A 16,745-nucleotide genomic window follows, 5' to 3' on the forward strand; every position below is an offset into this window, starting at 1 on the left:
CCCTTTTTTTTTTTTTTTTTTTCTTTTTCTTTTTAGTTATAGTGATTATAAACAAAAATAATAATAAGTGAAGACAAAACAAACAAACTCAGATCAAATATGCATTGAAAACTGAGAATATACATCTTTTAAAAAAAAAAAAAAAATTAAAACATGGATCTTTTAGGAACAGAGGGTAAATGATATAAACGAAAATCTAATTAATAATTCATTATTATTTAACGGCAGTTTATGTATTAGGTTTTAATTCTTCTCAACTGTTTTTATTCTAAAATAGCTATGTCCTCATTTGTTGTTGATGACTGTTTCACATCTTCGATGTATGCCTACCTTCTTCTCTATTTCATCTTATTTATTTTCATATTTTTATAATTTATTTTAAGAATTTCTTGAAATCTGAATAAATATAACATTATTAGAAGTAAGATATGTTTTCTGGAATTGTATAAAATTCTATAAAATTTTATAAATGAAAATACTTTTGAATTTATTTTAGTCCTATGAAGAATATTTATTGTATGGAATTTCATTACCTTAAAAGAATTTTGTCAAAGAAAAATACAAAAAGGTTTATTAGAATTTTCAAAATAATGAATGATTTTTACCCAAACACAGAATTGCTTATTGTGTATTTTTTTATACCAAAATTGCAACTCATAAAAATTATATGTCTCGTGAGTGATTAAACGGATTGTCAACGATGATAATAGAACACAAATAGACTGAAATATTTGAATATTATAAATTAATGAATGACTTTTAGAAAAAGTAATAATTTTTTATAAATAATATACTGATGTTTATGTTCTCTAAACTTAAGTTTTAATAATATTTTCATTATTGTGATTATATAAAAAATATAGTTAAGGGACAACAAAAAAATTAGAAAAAGAGGGGCAACAATTTTTATGCACTTTTAAGTTTAATGAAATCGTTTTGCACAAAAAAAAAATTAAAATGCAAATTTTTATGATTATATAAGATAATTTCTTTGAAATTCAGAAATAATGAGTAACAAATCAAGAAAATACAAAACATAATAACTTGCATTTTAAGAACTATGGAAGTTCTAGACTCGCGATCCATAATCTCTAATGCTAGAAATCAATCTTTAAATAGTTTGATTTAGGAAAAAAATTCATATACCAAAAAAGATTTGAATCTACAGCAAAGAAAAAACCAGCCCCACTTTGAATTATCACTAGGCCACCATATATTTGTTAAAGTTATTAATGTTATATTATATATATATATATATATATATATATATATCAATCGCTAGTACGACTATTAACCTATATCTTGTATTTTTATATTTCTTTATCATCCCATTTTAGAGACGGGTTTTAGAAGTGTTAATATGATCTAATTTGAAGTATTATGGTTACATGCGATGCAAACCTTACATTAATATTTCATTGAATCTTATTTAAGTGAGAAGGATTTGGAGTTGGGAAAAGTCGCCTAAGAGAAAGAGAGTAGAGTGTGTTGCGTAGAAAAGGAGAAGTGATGAAAATAGCCTAGATAGTAATATGGAATCAGCTTTCAATTCAAAGGCACACATCATCTTGTGGCCCTCTATTTCCAGGTGTTCCTGGTCATCCTTCCATTTTCTTCATTCGTTTTATTTATTCTTTGTTGAGAGATTTAAATTTACTCCGACGAAGAATAAATTGTTGTTATTAACGTTATGAAAAGTAAAAAAAAAAACTCAATTACGTTCTAAGGATGTGCAACGTATATTATTTCAATCGATGCAATGGTTTTGTCGTATAAATTGATGTAAATGATATGTTTTTCTCTTAAATAATGAAATTGCAGAACAACTAAATAATTTCCAAATTTTTTTGTTTTGTTTTTGAAAGCAGAATTTCCAAATTATGTTAACATTAAAATGATTCATTCCCGAGGTGTATTAAGATTATGTAAGCCACAAGGGTTCATGTATCTTGGTATCAAACATCTGATTCTGATCTTAATGAGTTTAAACCAAACGGAATATATAATTTGTATTTAGATGTTTGTTTAGTTCGGTTCAATTTTAGCAACCCAAAATGGACCATTAATATCCCTTCTTATCGGTAGTGAATAGTGTCAACAATTTTATTTGATCGATTAATAGAATGGTCGAGGAGATATTGCCTTGGAAAAAAGTACTTGTTTACCATTAATGAAAAGAAAATAAAGTTGAGCAAAGCATATTTTAGAAGTATTTCATTTTAATGAACATATTCACGTACGTTATAAAACGAAAAAGAAAGTGTTAAAGATGAGAGTAAGGGAAAAAGAAGAGAAGACGAAAAAGAAAAGGATGGCACTAATCGATGTTCATGTTTCTCTTGTGTTCTCAGATTCCAACTTTTATACTATATGTTTTCTCACTGGAACCTTTACACTACGAGTACTTTTAAAAGAGATCGACTTTTCCGGTTACACTACAAGTACTTTTAAAAGAGATCGACTTTTCCGGTGAATATGAATTAAAGAAAATTTTAATAGACTTATTCAAAAAGGGAATATAAATGTGTGTAAATATACGTGTATATATGAATAATTTCATCCATTTCGCTTTTATGCATATATCTATAATATACAACCCTTTAACAAAAAAAAGATAATAAATAACAAACGTATTCTGATTACTAACAGTTGGATTCATAATCCTCTCAAGGTGATTGGATTTAAGTTTATATATTATAGCCAAATCGAATTTAAAGCAATTAAGCTACATTAGTTTAATATGTTAATTATAGGTTTGTAATATAAAACTTAAATTATACACATATCTATATATAACTATAACTTTTTTACGGTTCTTCATTCTAGAATTGTGATTACGTGTTCGACGAATATGAAGTACGTAATAATACATTCTCTCAAAGAAATAATAATACCTATTGCGTTGCATGCTATATTTCTGATACAATATGCAATATAAAAACAAAGGAGCTTTCAAAATATATATATAAACAAAGGAAGTTTAGTCCGCATTGATAAAAATTATATATGCGTGTATATGGACACATATAATTAGTTGTAAGTTGTAAAGGTGGATTATCTTTTCTTAGGCCTTTTTTTTTCTTCTTTCTTTGGGGTTTCAATGGATTTGGTGACTAACTTTTGTTGGTTGCCCCTTTTTTTATATTTTTCCTTTCAAATCTTAATCTTTTCAGTATGTGCTTCTTTTAGGATCGGAAAATTCACTTTATAACAAAGGCTCTCTTTTTTAAGAAAAGCAAATCTTTTGTATTGGTTTTGTACTTTAATCATATCTTTAATAAAGTGATTTAAAATTAATTAGACGAATAAATAACGGAAACTATTACTTTCTCTCTTTAATGACTATTATAGATATGACTTGTACTTTATTGAGCTTTTACAGAATAAAATGACAAATTATCCATTTGTATCTCAACTTATCGGATATATGCTCATATATATTGAATCGAGCTGTATTTAAAAATGAACTAGATCTTGATCCGCATGCGGGTGATTATTTTCATTTTTATACATATAAATATTTGATTTACGTGATTACTGGTATATAATTTTAACGTTTATCATATAATTAATAGTTTAATATAATATTTTCAAACACAATAATTTTATAGTTTACATGCAGTAATTTAATTTATTATTTCAAATTATTAGTGATATTTTTCTTATTGAAACATGAGCATTAACTAAAACCTTACATTATGTGATATTTACGACAAATTCTGCTCAATTTAATATTAATTTAGATATTGATTTCCTTACGATTATACTTGTATTTTAAGTTTAGGTCATACATATATGTTAATCGAATTATTTGTATGAATTAAATTTTTAACTGAATAACCTGTATTAAGTGTAATTTATAAAAAAAAATCCGATTCATTTAAATTATTAAACTGAAAATTGTAATGCAATGTGTTTGTTTTTGTCTTTTAAAACCTGAATTTTCTCTTTATTATCTATGTTTTTTGAGGTTGCTTATGTTTTTTATTGGTGATTTAGATTTTTCTACCCAAAAGTCTTAGATTATTTACAATGAATCTCTCAATGTAAACTTTTATTTGCAATTCTTCATCTATCATACATAGTGTTATATAATTAACACTTAAACATACAACTACATTTGATAATAGCCACACTGAAAACAGAAATATTTACATGTAATATATTTTTCAATCATTCCTCTGTTATTTATGTTGATGACATAAATTCGTACAATACCGATTGCACATTCAAAATTGCACAAGATAAAATAATCAAAAACAATTACATTAATAAATAATATATGAATATGATCTATACAAAATAAGCTTGATTATCTTTCATATAATTTTTTTTTGAGAATAGTGGTTTTTTTGTATTTACTTAACAGGGTTCTTTAACAAAAAGTGAACTAATTCAAAATATCAAATATCCGTAACAAGTTTGGAGTTTCATCGCATGGTCGATATTCAGACATGAAAATTGCATTAAGAAGGTTCAGAAGAAAGCTTCTTCGGATTTTAATTCTATGTATTGTAATATTATCTTTTATCTTAAAATTGTATTTGGTTGTATATTTATTATTTTATGTGTAATGTTACATTTTATATAAATAAAATAGTTGTTAAAAAACTCAAATGTCCGTGATAATTAGTTCCTAATGCAATTCATTTTTCTGGTGATAAATATTTTCAATTATAATGGTGAGAGTTTCTCTGTAGAAAAAAATCATTTTAGATGAGATTAGTTAGAAAAGAACAGACATATGATTCAAAATAGGGTATTTCGTTAAATTATTCCTTTTATATGTTCTGTTGACAAAAATGATAATATTCTTTTAAAGACCTTATATGTTGCTTTGTCATAGGACTTTGCACCTAAAGCCTAATGTAAGATACTAATTTCTTATAATCAATCATCAAGCAGAAAGGTGTGTAGACACCATCATGTTGTATATATATTTCTATCATCTAGTTGAGATTATAATTCTGTCACCCATACTTGTATAGTCCAAGAAGCAACACCAAATGAATGCATAATATTGTTTCCGAAAAAGTTCATTTTCCCGTCACATGTCTATAAGCCACAATCAAATTTATAAGATTTAATACTCGATGTTAACTAAATGTGAGACGGACATTTAAGATAATGTAGATAACATGTTTAACTAGAAAGAAAATAGTACTGTACACACAAGGAGATAATCTCTATTATGTAATCTTTTGATCCGAGCGGCAGGGGAGTGAGCTGGAATTCTCGTACTCGATGCACCAGCTTTACATGAGCGTTGAACGTTGAACACCGTTGTAGTCTTGTAGAGCAGGAAGGAGAGATGCGAATGGGCTTGGGCATTGGGCTTCAACAGCTTCTCTGTTTCTGGCCCAGTGCGATGAGAAGACTCTCAATGTCTCAGTGTCTTGATCACTTCCGTCTATAGATTATAAGTGACTTCATGGCCTAATGCTTTCGAAGACGTTGTCTTCTTTGAAGCCTCTCTACTTGCCAACTCACTTTTTGATTTTTCTTTTGAAGTTTTCTCAGCAAAACCAATTTATTAATCTCTTAGAAATATGTTTGTTCAAAAAAAAAATCTCTTAGAAATATATATACACTACACTATTTTCTCCTTCGGCCTTTTTGATTGCGATTGCTTACGGAATCAATAGCACAGCTGACACAAACCTGAGGTTCTTTGGTATAGTATAAAGACAGAATAAAAACATAATTTATAAAAATGCATTTCAAAAAAATAATAATTAATGTCCACTACGTGTGATTAACGTCAACCTTCAAGAAGAATTGAGCATAACAGATTGTATTTTTATATTTCATTTCTTGAACATATATATATATATATATATATAACGTACGACAAAATCTACTACACAATACTCACATGTATAAGATTCGATACAATAAAAATTGTTTGCAACACAAGATTAAACCTAAATAGGTTGTCTCTCCGCAAGCTATGGCTGTCGTGCATAGAGTAATTTGGACACAAAAGTGGAACAGCCTTCATAAAATATCAGATTTACTTTGGGCTAAAGTACCAAAGGAAGGTGTTGTTCGTTCGTTTGCTCACCCAAGTGATCTATTTGGGTGAAGATGCAAATCAATATTCGTTTGTACATTAAAATGCTACATCCAGATCGATTACCCAGCTGAATTTTTAAAAACTCATCTCAAATTTTTACATAAATGAAAGTGGTTTCCATACCAAAGCTCAATCCAATTAAGTCCGTAGCGTCTACCAAAAGATGCAAATCAATGTGCAGCTGGGTGAGTGTGAAGATGCAAATCAATGAAGCAGATGCATATACTCTAGTCCAAAATGATAAATGACAAAAATAATCTTTTAAAATCAAATATTGTTTTTCAAACCAAAAATCTTAATTTTTTGCATATAAATTTTTCGTCAAAACCAAGAAACACACTTTCCTGCTTTAACCACAAACAAAACATATTTTCCCGCCAAAACCGTAAAAACGCATTTTCCCGCTTTAACCGCGAAAAACATATTTTCCGTCAAAACCGCAAAAGCGTATTTTTCCGCCAAAACCGCAAAAAAATAATTTCCAGGGAAAACGCAAAACACACTTTTTCGTCGAAAACACATTTTTCCACCAAAGCCGCAAAAAGTATTTCCCGTTAAAACACAAAAATGCATTTTCCGCCAAAACCGTGAAAACACACTTTTCTGCCAAAATTGTAAAAACCCCATTTTTTTGTCAAAACCATAAAGAGTTCTTTTTCATCAAAACTAAAAAACACACTTTTCCACCAAAACCGTAAAAACGCTATTTTCCGCTAAAAATGTAAAAACAAATATGTTTTAGTCATTTTATTAACAAATCCACCTGGATGCAGATGAAAATTAAAAATATAAAAAACAAACGAACATAGTTGTATTGAGATGATTCATCTCGATGCTTAGACGAAATATAGAAACAAACAACGCCAAGATGGAGCATCTGAATAAAGCATCTAGATGGACCATCTGGAAATGCATCTTTAGATGTACAAACGAACGGCCTAAGAGGATTAAAGGACATAACTTACAGAGTTTTCGATTCTTGAAAACCAAGATGATCTTCGTGTTTATGGTAGTAGCCTAGTAGGGTCATCGTTGTGACACCACGTGTATCTAGTTGAATTCATGTTCATAATATGGATCGAAAGATATCAAGAATGTCGTTAAAGATGATATAACACATCAAGCATCGAGCATACTTTTTCCAGTAAGAGAATCGATTACACTGACTGATGTTCGGACCACCTTTTGTCTTCTTTTCATTGGTATTTTGTTTATCCTCCCTCACAAAAATTCTTTGAGTGCACCTCTGAGAACACATGCCTCTTATTCGTTGTTGGAAATAATATCAAAAACGATTCTTGTGATATGGAACTTATCCACAATTCAACGAAACATTTAAGGGGATGTTCGTTTCACCATCTGTCATCTCCATCAAGATGATCCATTTATATGATCTATTCAGATGATCCATTCAGATTTTTGGGACTGTTTGTTTGTCCATCCAAATGGATCATCTAGATGAATCATCTAAATGGAAATGTGTTTTGTGGTTTTGTCATTTTTTGTGTGTGATAAAAATGATATTATGTTTTGGTTGGTAATTTGTGAATTATATCAGGGGTATAATAGAAATTATATCATTTTGACAGATCCATCTCCATCCAGATGGTTCAATTTGGATCAGCCAGCTGATTTTCAAAATTAAGCTTAAATTTTTGAAAGTCATCTGGATGATTCATCTAGATGAGTTGCACTTTTAGTGCCTAAACGAACAAAACTCTCATCTCCATCCAAATGGATCATCCGGATGGAGAAACGAACAGTCCCTAAGGCTCTTCATAGCACCTAAACTTGTTAAAAAAGCATACGTTTTCAAGCCTAGTCATTGTGATTTGTGATTGATATGTTTACTGCTCCGTATACTTTATGTATATTTCTTTCTTGAACCATTTTTTTTATGTCAAGATACAATCAAAACGTATAATGTATATGCTATACGACACAAATTTACGTATCAACTACAGAAACCACACATTAGTTATGGTACAATAAAAATGCTTGCAGAAAGTAAATAACAAAGGTGAATTGGAATCTTTATTGAAAAGGGTATTTACGCATCACTCCATGTATCACTTTCATCTCCATCGTTGCTAGCTACAACCAGAAAAGGAAAATAGAAAGAGAGAAAGTGAGTGAATGTTAGATAAATCACGTGTTGGAATTAGAACAAAATAAATAAGATTCTGAACCAAAGATTGGACATATGTTGATGTATAGAGGATAAAAACCTGGCGAATTGGGTTTGCTTTCTTCAAAATCGTGCTGATCTTAGTGTTTATTATAGCGTCAGTTGTTGCAGCAGCTGCAGATAACGTCGGTGTGGTAACCGCGTGTCTCAGATTAAATTGATGGTTACAATATATACGAAATCAAGTATGTACACAAAGATTGTTAAAATGTATCAAGAAGTGGAACATAACTTTTTCACAAAAAGAATCCACTGCACTCACTTGTGTTCTGATTTGTTGCAAGTCTACAGCTCCAGTCTCTTTTTCATTGGCATTTTGTTTGTGCTCGCTTGTTGAAGATAATCTTGAAGTTAGCTTGATTCCCAAGCTAACCTAATTCTAATTGAAATAGGAAACACATACTATCTAGGAGTTATCTAGATAAGCTTTGTTTAATGTGTTTAGGAAATAAATAGATCTATGTAGGAGATGTCAACTTGTGACATAACTTATGAGTTTGAGAGATCTTGTGTGAGAGCTTAAGTTTTGAGGAATTTTCTTATAAGCTAATAAGAGTGATTCTTATTGATCTTTTGAGTTCATATTCTTGTGATTAGAACAATAAACAAAAAGAATCCACTGCACTCACTTGTGTTCTGATTTGTTGCAAGTCTACAGCTCCAGTCTCTTTTTCGTTGGCATTTTGTTTGTGCTCACTGACATCATTCTTCACATGGACCTATGAGAACATATGCTTGTTAATATTTCGTAATATGAAATATATATCGAAAACAATTGCTGGAATATGGAACTGACCCACACAGTCGTAAGTGTGACGAAAAGAGTAGAATACTTCTGTGTACCCTAATTTCTGGCTTAGGAGCACAGATGTCACAGTCTTAGGCTCTTCTTTGTTGATTATAGACAATGAAATATGCTTCTTAGTTGATAAAAAAAATGCTTCTTAAAAGAGAACCTGAGAGTCTTGTAGTTGTAGGGACTGCATTCTTGTGTTGTCAGATGCTTTTTAGGCTGTCTTAGAAACAATCCATTGCACAGGTGGACATGGCCGTGGTAAAGGCTCAACAGGATTCTGGAGGTATAAAAGGTTTACGGCCACACAACCACACTCTGCTTCAACCTCTAGAGAAGAAGGTTCACCATTGCTATCGACATGCATGGTTGGTCATGGACTTGCAGAGGAGACAAAAATTGTCTAACACAACATCATATAGACTTTTAAATAATCAAAGAATTGTGATTATATGAACTTTTACAATATATCAATGTTTATGAAAAACAAATTTGTTTACTCGGACACTAAAGTAACATTTTAAATGTATGATTCGGACAATCTTAATATTACCGAGCTCGGTTCTTAATTTTCAAATTCTAAGAATTAGTTTGTAGTTACATAAAACTAGTGGAAATAAGTTAGAGACAAATTATTGTTTACTCGGTGAGGCATAACTCTATTCTCAAGTTAATCAATTCGTTCACCCTATTTGCCAATCCAAATTTGTGAGAAGAGAGTATCTGCAACATGATCTTTTGTACACACTTGCTCTGATTATAGATTTTGCTATTATTTTTCATTTTATTTAATTACATTGTTATTGTTACTGAACATGAAACAAAACACTCACACTATTCACAAACAAGTCTCTTAACACTTATCATCATGGGCAATTTAACTCCTAACTCCTCTTCATATTTGGTCCACAGCCTCTCCACCAATGCGTCTCGAGCAGAGATCACTGTCTTCAGCAAGCAACCTGTTTCCTTGGAGACAAGATCAAACCTCTCCGAGAGTTTAATCACTGATTTCTTCAATACCTCCACCAATACATTAGTATCCGACCCTTCTTGGACTGCTTTGTGAAGCTTCTTCACACCTAATTCAACTGCCTCTAGATCTTTAATAACCGTGAACCTGTCTGATAAGAATGCGTTTTTGATCTCCGGGTTAACCATGTTCTGCAGTTCCATGAAAGCTTGCGTCCATGGAACCTCCTCCATATTTGGAATGGTTAGATACAAGAGATTATTAGAAGAACGAGAAAACACTGCAGCAAACACGCTGGTTATGTACAGAGTCTTGACCTGTACACCGTATAGAGCTCGTAGGAGGACTTTTCCTTTTCCAGATAGTTTCTTCTTGGGGAGACTATGATGATGTTGTTTCAACGATTCAACAAGACTGCTCAAAATCGCGCCCCAGTTTTCGAACCTCGGGTTCTTGGAAGCCATGTGCTGCCTCCAGCTCTCAAGATGCAACAAATAAATTTCCTCAGAACAACTGCTAGTCTCCAGCTTGCTCAAAGTAAACTTGAGTAATAGGCTTCCGTGGTTGAGACGGTCGAGCTCTGAGGTGAAGGAGTTGCAGAGTTCAAGCAGCTTCGAGCTAATGCTAGAGTAGATATAAATAAAGTTTTCTTCCAAGTCCGAGACATGAAGCTCTAGATCGGTCACGAGTGTCCTGATACTCTTGTGTGTCTCACACAGAGATGCCATTGCTTCCTTCATCCAAGAAACTGTGAGAATAGCCTTCCCATCACCCTTTGGTATAAGTTCTCTAATTGATAACATCAAGTTTGTCTCGAAACTGTTCAACAGTGAGAGAAGATTTGGGGATATGCGTGCATTGTTGGTCTTGGGAAATAGATTCTTGAATGGGTTTCCACAGCGGAAGAACACTCTTGGTGGATGATCTTTTATACGGTGGCTCATATTAACTGTTACACACATAAAGAAAAAAAAGTTACATATCAAAAATAAGAAAGAAAATCCAAACATTATTGTTTTTTTGGGAACTAAAATGCTTTTATCTAGACATCATTGTTGTGAGTCTAAACTATTACTCACCTGGAGAGAGAGATTCTTGGGAAGTGTTAGCGCTTACTTCAATGTTGGCCTCAAAGAACTTCGAAATCAGAAGAAAATGAGAGGGAAGAAAGAAAGAATAAATTACAGTTTAATTAGTAAACCCTCTAGGAGAGAAAGTGTATAAATAGGAGGAGACATGAGATGTGTGTTCCAGGAAACGCAAGTGTTGAAACACGCGTTCTTATAAGAGAGGAATCAAACAATTCTTGCCGTGTTCTACAGATCAACGCAACACGGGAAGCAAAGTTACTCTCACGTTGGTTTTGCCTTTGCAAGTTGTAAAGCAGTGTGGTTAGTTTCAGCTACGCGGCAGTGACGAAGAATAATATAGCGTGATGTACACGCGTACGGTTGTAGTGACTCGTTTAATACAGATCGATTTTCTGTCTCAGTTAGTTGACTACTATGCGCGAAAATAAATAAGACTCAATCCAACGGCTGGAAAGTTCTTTTCCTTCACGAAAACAATGGTTAATTTCGGGGTGTACTTTAGTAATTCTCTCAACATATTATATATAAAATTTGATCTAAGAGATATTTTATTTCATATAATATTTTAACTTTTTTTGTCAACTGATATCTACTAGCTATTTGTCAATGGAACCAACCAATAAACTCTCTTGAAACATTGAGTTATGCTATGTTACATGGCACATGCATTATCTAAACAAACTCATGTCCTTCTAAGACGAAACTGATCCTAAAATCATATAACTGTGTTCAACATTATTTTGAGAGGAGTATATTTTACTTCTGAAAATAAATATGAGATATTGTCACTCGTTCGTCGAGAGCCTTGGTGGACCAACTTTGACGTGTATCAAGCTCAAGAATACTCAAACGAGAGAGAAAAGTTTGTTATGAAACAGAATTTTCTCATTAATTCTGTAAAGTGTACATTGTTTCATATTTACACATAAGCGGTTTATAGTGAACTAGTCTATAACAATGGTTAGCGAAAGAAAACTAACCAATGACCAATACGCTCCCTCAAGCCTTCAATCCGGAGCCACATAAGGATTGGTAAGGCTTGCCATGGACAATCTAATAAGCAGAGCTCGGAAAGGACCAGGATGGAGCGGTTTAGTGAGGATATCTGCAAGTTGATTGCCACTAGAAACATGAAGCGCCTTCAAAGTACCAAGCTTTAACTAATCACAAACAATGTGACAATCATTCTCAATATGTTTAGTCCTCTCGTGGAAGATCAGATTATTTGCGATGTATATAGCTGATCTGTTGTCACAAAACAGCTTAGCAGGCTGAACTTCCTTCACCCTGAAGTCTTTAAGAAGCTTCAGAAGCCAGATAACATCACATGTAACATCTGCCATGCTTCTATATTCTTCTTCCGTACTACTCCTACTAACCACTTGCTGCTTTCGCGACTTCCATGTAACGAGGGATGTACACAAGTATACACAAAATCCTGATGTAGAGCGACAAGTATCCGGACAAGAAGACCAGTCAGCATCAGCAATCACATTCAAGCATAGCTTTGTATTAGCTGAATAAAACAGACCAATACATGGATCCCCTTTAAGGTATCGAGGTATACGCAATCCTGCAGCATAATGAACATCAGTAGGAGCTTGGAGAAACTGACTCAGTCTGTGAACAGTAAAGGTTATATCTGGACGAGTAATAGTCAGATATAATAAACGTCCAATGAGTTCCCGATATAGTGTGGCAGATGGCAAAATTTTGCCTCCTTCCTGGCTCAATTTGACATAAGGATCCATCGGTGTAGATGACGGTTTGCATGCTAACAACCCTGCATTTTGAAGAAGATCCAGTGCATATTTTCTCTGACACACTGATATCCCAGACGATTATCGAGCTATCTCAAGTCCCAAAAAGAAACATAAAGGACCGAGATCCTTGATCTTAAAAACCGAAGCCAATACTTTCTTCAAGTCAGCAAGATCAACGGCATTATTGCTAGCAATATCAATATCATCTACATACACCAAGAGGGCAAGAAAGCTTGTTTTTGTAGCTTTGATGAACAATGTTGTATCAGACTGAGATTCTGTAAAACCAGCCTTGAATAAGACATTGGTAAATGTTTGGTTCCAACTCCGTGAAGCCTGCTTGAGTCCGTAAATACCTTCCACAGTTTGCAAACAAGATTTGACGGTGGAGAAGAACCAGCTGGGGGAGTATATCCCTGAGGAAGACTCATATAGATCTCCTCATCAAGTTCACTATGTGAAAAGGCATTTGAAACATCCATCTGAGTAAGCTCCCATCCATGTGAAGCAGCCAATGCTATCAACAATTTCACATTAGCAAGTTTGGCAACAGGGAAAAAAAGTCTCAGTATAATCCACTCCCTCTTATTGAGTGTAGCCTTTAGCCACTAAACGAGATTTAGGACGTTCAATCGTACAATCAGCCTTATACTTGATGGTATGAATCCATCGACAACCCACCACAATTTTATCCTTTGGCAGTGAAACAACATCCCAAGTCCTATTCGCCTCCATTTCCTGAAGCTCATCATTAACAGTTGCTTTCCATACATCAGAGGCCATAGCTTCTTTGAAAGTTTTGGGTTCGGTTTCAAGAGAATGGGCAAGAAGACACATGTAATAGGAAGGGGAAAATTTTTGATAGGAAAGAACAGAGGAAAGAGGATAAAGTGTTGTATGATGAGGTGAAGGAAGAGATTTAGAATTGGAGGATTGAAGGAGAAGAAAATGGTACTCAGATAAGTAATCTGGAACCTTAGTCTTGCATTTAGGTCTTTCAGGGTTTAAAGAAACCGAAGGTGCATTCGACACAACAGTTTCTCTAGACGAAGGAATCTAAGTCTCAAGTGGAGTAGATGATGATGCATGATCAGATAAACCAATAAAATAACGAGACAAAGACGAGGCATCATGAATATAAGGAGTAGACAATAGCAATATAGTATGGCCAAAGAAATCTGGAAAAACCGATTTATATGGAAAAACTGTTTCATGAAACACAACATGCCGAGAAATAGAAATAGATTGTGTATCCAAATCTAAGACTTTGTATTCTTTATACCCAGACGGATAACCAAGAAATACACATGATCTAGCACAAGGAGAAAACTTGTTTCTATCCTTTGGTAAAGTTGACACATAGCACAAGCAACCAAAGGAACGAAGAGCATTGTAATCAGGAGTTTTACGCAACATGACTTCATAAGGACTAAGATTATTCAAGAGAGGTGATGGCGTCCTATTTATCAAGAAAGAAGCTGTCAACACACAATCACGCCAGTAAGCTAAAGGAATATTAGATTGATATAACAGAGCCCTAGCAAGATTTAGTAAATGTTGATGTTTACGCTCAACAACAGAGTTTTGTAATGGCGTGTATGCACAAGAGAAGTAATGCTTGATACCTAATCGTTTAATCAATTCAGGAAAAGCAAGTTCTGGAGAATTATCAGTTCTTATTTCTTCAACAGATACTTTATATTGAGTTGAAATGTATGTGAAAAACTCAGGAAACACTTGTTTTACTTCACTTTTTTTTCTTAACATATGAATCCAAGTTACTCTAGTACTATCATCCACAATGGTAAGAAAATAACGGTAACCATCAACAGATTCAGTTGCAAATGGACCCCAAACATCAAGATGTAATAGATCAAATGCATTTACAGACATATTTTTTTGAAAAGGAAATGACAGACGCTTTTGTTTACTATAGGACAAACCGTACAATGTTACTCAAGAGACAAATCTTTAGGAAATAAAGAAAGAGTACCAGATAAAAGCCGTAACTTGACAAGAGATGGATCCCCAAGGCGTTGATGCCAGAGACTACCATCCACTGACAAGGATCCACAGAAAGGAAGTACAGACACAGTTGGTATGAGCGATTGTGAATTCAGAATGTACATATTATGATGCAGTTCACCCTTCCCAATCATCAAGTCCTGAGAACACGCCTGAATAAAACATGTATCATGATAAAAATGTGCAGAACATTTGTTATCACGAAGTAAGCTACTAACACTTACCAAATTGAAATAAAATGTTGGAACATAAAGAACATTCATTAAAGTCAAAGAATCAGACAAATGAATTGTTCTTATATGGCTGACATGGACTTTGATTCCATTCAGTAAAGAAACCATTATATCAGAAACAAGTGAAGTTTCTTTAAAACGAGAAAGATCAGAACACACATGACTTGTGGCTCCTGTATCAATTATCCAAGAACCATGTGGAATAGATGATGATAAAGTGGAAAGACATTGATGATGAAAGGTGAGAATATGATTTTCAAAACGAAGGTTAGAAGAAAGCGGAAAATAATTACCAGAAGAAGATTGACTATCCATATGACCTCCTTCAGTAATGGTAGCAGTGGAACATTGAGTTGTTGGCGCTGAAGACTGAATATGAGTATTGTGTTGTTGAAGTAGGGATTGTAGCTGATCAGGAGTGAATTGATTAATCTGAAGATTTGTTGCAGTCAAATCCGGAGATGGTAAGTAGGGCATTGACTCTCCTGAAGCTGCAGCAATCATATTAGCAATAGGTCTTTGTTGTTGTTGTTGTGGGCGAAGAGATTGATTAGCCCACGACCAACAATACCAGACTTGTTAAACGATTGCCCTGAATTGTAATGCTTGTATCCAGGAGGATATTCATGAAGACGAAAGCACTTTTGAATGACATGAACAAGCTGCCCACAGTGTGTACACAAAGGTATACTTGAACGAGGTTGATAAGTGTTGTAAGCTGTGGCATACTCGTTACCATCTGACACAGGAAGTGTAGAAGCTCCAGTAGTCTGAAAGACTGCATTCTCAACCTTTAGAACATGTTTAACCAACTTCTGTCTTTCATCTTGGGCCACCATTTTAAAGACGTCTTCAATAGTAGGAATCGGTTTGAGCATTACAATATGCCTACGAGTTTGCTCATAACCTTCATTGAGACCCATCAAAAACTTTGTAACTCGACTTCTCTGTTGAAGCTTCTTCAACAACACTGCAGCACTACACTCACACTTGCAATACATACACACAAGCATCTCAACATAGTTTTTATATTCTCCCAAAATGTGATCGACTCAGTATAGTATGCACCAACATCCTTAGATCCCTGCTGAATCGTACTAAGATGTTGTTCAATCTCATAGACACGAGGTGCATCATCTTGTTTGAATCTTGACATGAGACTATTCCAAATTCCTTATGCCGTAGACATATACAATAGCCTTTGACCAATTTGCTTCGAAACAGAGTTCATCAACCAAGTAATCACCAAGTCATTGCATATTGCCCAAGAACCAAAATCATGAGCATTATCAGAAGGTTTACGAATCATACCATAAATGAATCCAAGCTTGTTACGCACATTGAGCGCCATCCTTACTGAACGTTTCCAAGAATTAAAGTCGGCTCCGGAAGTAAGACGATCCGAGACAAGTTGCAATCCAACATGATCGGTGATATGCAAGAAGAAAGGATTATCATACTGATCTTGCGCAAAGCAATGATTCTGATTCGCATCACCCAAAGACGAGAACGGGGGAAGAGTCGCATGATTCGCCACGGAAATCAAGTCGATTTGAGCTCAGAAAAATAGAAATCGAAGCTCCAAAACAACAAATCGAAGATC

The 16,745-nt window shown here is 33.5% G+C and overlaps 2 protein-coding genes and 1 long non-coding RNA gene across 3 annotated transcripts; all 3 read right to left on the reverse strand.

Moving 5' to 3' along the window:
- Positions 1-8,050: 8,050 nt before the first annotated feature.
- LOC106294173 lies at positions 8,051-8,768 on the reverse strand. Its single transcript, XR_001260763.1, has 3 exons — positions 8,527-8,768; positions 8,305-8,378; positions 8,051-8,170 (listed from the first exon to the last, which is right to left on the reverse strand). It is a non-coding gene; the product is annotated as an uncharacterized LOC106294173 (long non-coding RNA).
- Positions 8,769-9,802: 1,034 nt separating this feature from the next.
- Positions 9,803-11,282, reverse strand: LOC106343680 (protein BPS1, chloroplastic-like). The gene is made up of 2 exons (XM_013782960.1): positions 11,110-11,282; positions 9,803-10,979 (listed from the first exon to the last, which is right to left on the reverse strand). The coding sequence occupies exon 2, from the start codon at positions 10,972-10,974 to the stop codon at positions 9,892-9,894; it is 1,083 nt and encodes a 360-aa protein (XP_013638414.1). The 5' UTR covers positions 10,975-10,979; positions 11,110-11,282; the 3' UTR covers positions 9,803-9,891.
- A 4,360-nt stretch (positions 11,283-15,642) lies between these two features.
- Positions 15,643-16,493, reverse strand: LOC106344690. The gene is made up of 3 exons (XM_013784011.1): positions 16,336-16,493; positions 16,215-16,290; positions 15,643-16,131 (listed from the first exon to the last, which is right to left on the reverse strand). The coding sequence occupies exons 1-3, from the start codon at positions 16,491-16,493 to the stop codon at positions 15,643-15,645; spliced, it is 723 nt and encodes a 240-aa protein (XP_013639465.1).
- Between the last annotated feature and the right edge of the window lie 252 nt (positions 16,494-16,745).

The sequence above is a fragment of the Brassica oleracea genome, chromosome C5 (genome assembly GCF_000695525.1).
Source record: "Brassica oleracea var. oleracea cultivar TO1000 chromosome C5, BOL, whole genome shotgun sequence".
Classification (NCBI taxonomy): domain Eukaryota; kingdom Viridiplantae; phylum Streptophyta; class Magnoliopsida; order Brassicales; family Brassicaceae; genus Brassica; species Brassica oleracea.

Bases quoted from the DNA above. Each gene is read 5' to 3' on its own strand.
- LOC106343680 (XM_013782960.1), bottom strand. From the start codon at position 10,974: ATGAGCCACCGTATAAAAGATCATCCACCAAGAGTGTTCTTCCGCTGT.
- LOC106344690 (XM_013784011.1), bottom strand. From the start codon at position 16,493: ATGGCGCTCAATGTGCGTAACAAGCTTGGATTCATTTATGGTATGATT. The intron at 16,291-16,335 runs GTATATGTCTAC...TCTCATGTCAAG, and splicing joins CAAATTGGTCAAAGGCTATT to ATTCAAACAAGATGATGCAC. The intron at 16,132-16,214 runs GTTGGTGCATAC...ATGTATTGCAAG, and splicing joins TTCAGCAGGGATCTAAGGAT to TGTGAGTGTAGTGCTGCAGT.